This window comes from Anarrhichthys ocellatus, unplaced genomic scaffold (assembly GCF_004355925.1).
Source record: "Anarrhichthys ocellatus isolate YVR2014 unplaced genomic scaffold, GSC_Weel_1.0 scaffold149, whole genome shotgun sequence".
Taxonomy (NCBI): Eukaryota; Metazoa; Chordata; class Actinopteri; order Perciformes; family Anarhichadidae; genus Anarrhichthys; species Anarrhichthys ocellatus.
Window position 1 is genome coordinate 290,509 of NW_022280179.1, and position 5,061 is coordinate 295,569.

Genomic DNA, 5,061 nt, shown 5'->3' on the forward strand with positions numbered 1-5,061 from the left:
GAAGACTTGAAACTAGAGATTGAGACCATAAACTCATGTTTACAGAGGTAATAAATCAAGAGAAGTAGAGTCATTTTCTCATAGACTTCTATACAACCAGAGGAGTCGCCCCCTGGTGGACATTAGAGAGAATGCAGGTTTAACTGACTTCACTCTTATGAACTAGAAGTTTCCGTCTGACTATACGTACTAAAAACATAAAGACAAAAAAAGTAGTTTAATAACAAGAACTTTTATCTTCACAGCTGGAAAAAAGGCATAATGGTAAACTGCATTAAAACATGTTAGCGTCACACTAGTTCTGGTTCCTCTTTGGTTAACAACAGGCCTGTTGTTCGATGTGTTTATGAAACAATACGATCTATAAATATGAAACATGCTCTGCTGCTGATTCAGAGTGTAAGTGCTATGATCTGAACAGTATTTCTTCTAAGAAATACTGCATATCAGTGATTCTTCCTCCACTAATAATCTACATTTAATAAACAACAACAGCTCTCTTGTTGCTCTGATGATGATTCATAAATTATGACGGACAGAGCGGACGACACCACAACTATCCAGAGTAAAGTACAGCAAGGCCACAGTTTGGACTTCAGACAGAGAAGAAGAAACGATCCAAAGACAGAAAACGTTGAATGTTCGTCATCACAAATCTGTCCGCTGGTTTTTGGATGTTTTTACAGTCTCAGTGTCCGAGCTGCCGGTCGTCGTACGTGCTGTACCTCTTCACGTGGATCCGGCGGACTCGCTCTCGGAGCTCCGCCCCCCCGGTCCCTGCCCCCCCCTCCTCCTCCTCGCTGTGGGAGCCACAGGAGGTGAAGCTGCGACGAGTCGCCTCCAGCAGCACGGTGTCGGGCGGCGGCATCGTCTCGTACAGCAGCGTGTTCAGGGTCTCCTCGTAGATACGAGCTTCAGGGAACTCCACCTGAGGCGGGAAGAGAAGATCACAAATATGCATGTGGTAGATTAGAGAAGAGGACTTTATGTAGTGAAATCCGATTGTGGTGTCTGTTGTACAGACATAGACTGTATGGAAGAAATGGACATAGTCATCGTGACGTCACTCATTCCATTGTGGATTGACGTTTTGACCAGAAACTACATTTTACATGTGAACACATCATGATAACGTTATAATGTACCTTCAGCCAGTACTCATGTTCACTCAGCAGAGCCTGAAGGCATCATAATGTAACTGAAGTGACCTTCCGTTGGTTAGCCGTTAGCAGTGCTGCTAACGTTACTAGTTCTCCTCCTGTTGGTTAGCCGTTAGCAGTGCTGCTAACGTTACTAGCTCTCCTCCTGTTGGTTAGCCGTTAGCAGTGCTGCTAACGTTACTAGCTCTCCTCCCGTTGGTTAGCCGTTAGCGGTGCTGCTAACGTTAATAGCTCTCCTCCTGTTGGTTTAAACACCGCCTCGTCCTCACCTTGGTCTGCTTCTTCTCCGTGGCGTAGACGATGGAGGTGCAGCAGACCTCGGCCAGCTTGCGTCCCTGACCGTAAAAGGACCAGCAGCAGATCTCGTCTCCGATCACGTCCTTGATGAAGAGGACGCGGCCGTTGAAGCTCAGAGACAGCCGGTCGAACAGCTCGATGTTCTTCAGCAGGTTGTCGTCCGAGTTGCTGTCGAGACGAAGAGGAGAAGAAGAAGTCATTTTAACTTTCTGTCTGTGTCCTGTGGCTCGTTAGACTTCACTCTGAATGAATCAATGATGGTGGTATCGATGCTCGTACCTGGTGTAGGAGTACTTGTTGTTGCTTCTGTTGTACACCAGCTTCACCACAGGCTGACAGAGGGAACAAACCATTACATATCTGGATTTTATTGCTTCAAAGATAAATATTTACATGAATAGTTCAGTGTCTTCACATGTAAAAATAAGAACATGCTGTATTTATCGTTAAATAGCTGCAAAATGCATCATTATATCTTCATAATTATTAATAACAAATGACATGAAAAGACCAATCACAAGAGGGATTTCCTTTTTCTGGGTGTGAAGAAGCTTCATGATATAATGAGCGTCTGTGTCTACCTTCGTGGAGGACTGGATGAGCTTCTCCTCTTCCTTCCTGGAGGTGACCACAGGTATGACACACATGGGCAGCTCTTTATTGTCCTGTCAATCACACAGCAGGAGACACGGAGTCAGAGCTGTCATGGGAAGTTATAGTGTCTTTGATACTCATAACAATACAAATAAACTTTACTTATATTGCACTTTGAAAAACCAAGTTTAGCAAGTGCTTTACGAGATAGAAATTAACAAACAATGATGGTTTGTAGAAACGTAAGGAATTAGCAGTACGGATGCTACAGATAGCCACAGCCTTCATTGGAGAACCTCGCCGATGTGACACAGTTGGTGAAATGACATTTCCATTGACAGGTCTACCAGAGACGTATAAGGCGTCTCTACGTCACTCCTCTGCTGATACAGACCGGCCAGAGGTTTCATACGACATCCTCTTTTCTCAGCATTTCAAACATGAGTCAGCGTGGGTGTGACTGACCTGCAGGGTGTTTTGACAAAGCTCCATCAGACCCTGGACGTCGTAATACTTCGCCTCAGCGAACACCTCCTGGACGGCCTGACGACCTTTGGGCAAGGCGACCGTGCCGTCACGTAGGAAGCACAGGACGCTGCCGAAGTGTTTCCCGCTGCGGTCGATCAGGATCCAACCTGAATCATAAATAACGTCACAAGAGACTTAAAAAAGCTTCTTAGTTCACTATTTTGGTAGAGAACGTTAAAAATAAGAGCCTTATTTTAAAAAATACAGTCAATACATAACAAAGAATGGACTGACGCCATCTTTTTTTATAGATTATATAGTAAATAGCGATTATATTGGCCAAGATAACCGTGACATTATATTTTCTTATCGTCCCGAGCCTGGTTCAGAGCTGACTTACCGTCTTTATCGGTGAACACTTCCTTCTGTCCACTGAACATGGCTTTCAGCATTGAGTTCTGCCTGGTCAGCACCTGCAGCGTGGCGTAGAACAGGCTCCCGCCAACGTTGACGCGGACATACTTGTTGCCCAGGCCCACCGCTCCGCGGTAACTGCAGGTCTTGGTCTTGGGACAGGCGGAGGACGAGGAGGCAGAGTGGGTGTGACGCTGAGGCAGGCAGCTGTCCCCGGACATTTCCCTCTGGAGGTAGATGACCACCCTGCAGACGGAGGTCCGAAGGTCCCCCGCCGTGGTGACAGCTACTGATGAGGCCGCCACAACCTCTCACTGCTCCAGATCATTCCTGGCAAAAAAACCACAACACAAAAGCATTAAACTGGAGCTAAAAAACAGGAATGTTAATGTTGATAAAGACTGGTGAAGCATGTATCACAACACAGAGAGGAAGCCACCCATCACACTGTTATCTTGTCCTCAGTTCCTCTTCCAATTAAATGGAATGTGACTCGGCAGGAAACCAGAGGGTCAGAGAGAGAAAGAGGGGCAAATATCAACGAGTAAAAAGTAAATATATGACATCTGCAACAGCAGGTAGCTCACTTATCTGGAATAGACGAGCCGATATCAAACCTCTTACAGATTTTGTTTGGTAGTGATACCCTTTAAAGTGCAGCTAGCTCCGTTTAACAGAGTACTGATGAGTGTGACAGCGTAGTAAAAGTTTACATGGCTTTATAATCTGAGGTGTAGCAGTGCTAGCAAATTAGCATCGGGGGGGGGGTTTAACTTCAACTATTTGTTTTGTGTTGAACTCTAAACTAACGTCTCGTCAAAGTATCCAGTGAAAGAGACTCGTCATGGCTAGGTTAGCACTAACTTAAGAATTTAAGAGGTGAACTTGCTTTTACTCTGCAAATTAACATCTAACTTAGCTGAATAAGCTGTTAACTAAACTAACTTGGCTGTTAATTATAGTTTAACATAGCTTAGTAGTCAACTTAGCTTAGTTAGCTCATAACTAAGCTAACTTAGCTGAGTAAGCTGTTAACTTTAGTTCAACAAACAATAAACTATACTTGAAAACTAAATGAGAAGCAGAAATAACCTTTAACCACTTCTTAATAAAGTGAACACCATCACCAGCTCAAATAAATAACACAGGTGAGAGCTAACTGGAGCTAAAATGTCTTTGGTTTAACTAACACTAGTCAACAACAAGCTTAGGTTAGCTAGGCTAAAACTTTATAAACTGAACTCTCTTCAGAAACTACCCGTTTTAACGTTTTCTTCTTCGTTGGTAAAAGCCCACACATTGTACAACTCTATCGCTACTTTAGTGACGTACATGAAACACAAGTATAGTCTTCGGTTAATTCGTCTACAAAAGAAAAATACAAAATATAGTATTTATTCACTTTTTGCGTCACTCTCTTGCTACCGCTACTTCTTCTTCGTCACATTAAATAGACAGACTTTTTCAATGGAGCGCGTGACGTTAATGTCCCCAGCTACACCGAGCCGTTGAATAACCGTTAAATAGCCATTTACGAACTTTTAAACGTTTACTTACCGACCTCACAGCGATGTCTTTACGTGTTGTCAGATAACCGAACACCGTGTAGTATAATCAAGACGGACTTTATCGCCGTGACACGAAATAAATCCCCAAACAGTATCGAGATCAGAGTTGTAGAAAAAAAAGTAAAGTTAAACTCTTCTGTCCTCCTCTTTCTTCTTCTTCTTCTTCTTCTTCTAAATAGTTTACGGCAGAGCTGTGCGTTGAAACGGATAATGCTGCTCCCTGTCGTCAGTGATTTGCATTGCAGACTTTAACTATTATTATTATAAGGATGCATTTATGGTGTATTTAATGTTGACATTAAATAATTTATATTAAAAAAAAAAATAAATATATATATATATATATATATATATATATATATATATATATATATAAAATGACTACAAAAATCAGGCAGTATCAAGTTTTTTAAATAGATTTTAAATAGATTTTATTTAGAAAGTCGATTATTTTTTAAACTCTTATTTCGAGTTTTATTTTATAATTCAATACGTTTCCTGGATAAAACTGGACACAGCTGCTCACAACAAATACCTCAAAATGCACAAAACAGAAAAAA

General features: G+C 42.2%; 1 protein-coding gene across 1 annotated transcript; it reads right to left on the reverse strand.

The window, feature by feature from the left end:
* Positions 1 to 213: 213 nt before the first annotated feature.
* tnfaip1 (tumor necrosis factor, alpha-induced protein 1 (endothelial)) lies at positions 214 to 4,709 on the reverse strand. Its single transcript, XM_031877789.1, has 7 exons — positions 4,491 to 4,709; positions 2,920 to 3,263; positions 2,517 to 2,686; positions 2,039 to 2,122; positions 1,737 to 1,789; positions 1,430 to 1,625; positions 214 to 928 (listed from the first exon to the last, which is right to left on the reverse strand). Exons 2-7 carry the CDS (start codon positions 3,152 to 3,154, stop codon positions 689 to 691), a joined length of 978 nt encoding a protein of 325 aa, XP_031733649.1. The 5' UTR covers positions 3,155 to 3,263; positions 4,491 to 4,709; the 3' UTR covers positions 214 to 688.
* Between the last annotated feature and the right edge of the window lie 352 nt (positions 4,710 to 5,061).

Bases quoted from the DNA above. Each gene is read 5' to 3' on its own strand.
- tnfaip1 (XM_031877789.1), bottom strand. From the start codon at position 3,154: ATGTCCGGGGACAGCTGCCTGCCTCAGCGTCACACCCACTCTGCCTCC. The intron at 1,626-1,736 runs GTACGAGCATCG...TCGTCTCGACAG, and splicing joins AACAAGTACTCCTACACCAG to CAACTCGGACGACAACCTGC. The intron at 929-1,429 runs GTGAGGACGAGG...TTCCCGCCTCAG, and splicing joins CGGAGAAGAAGCAGACCAAG to GTGGAGTTCCCTGAAGCTCG.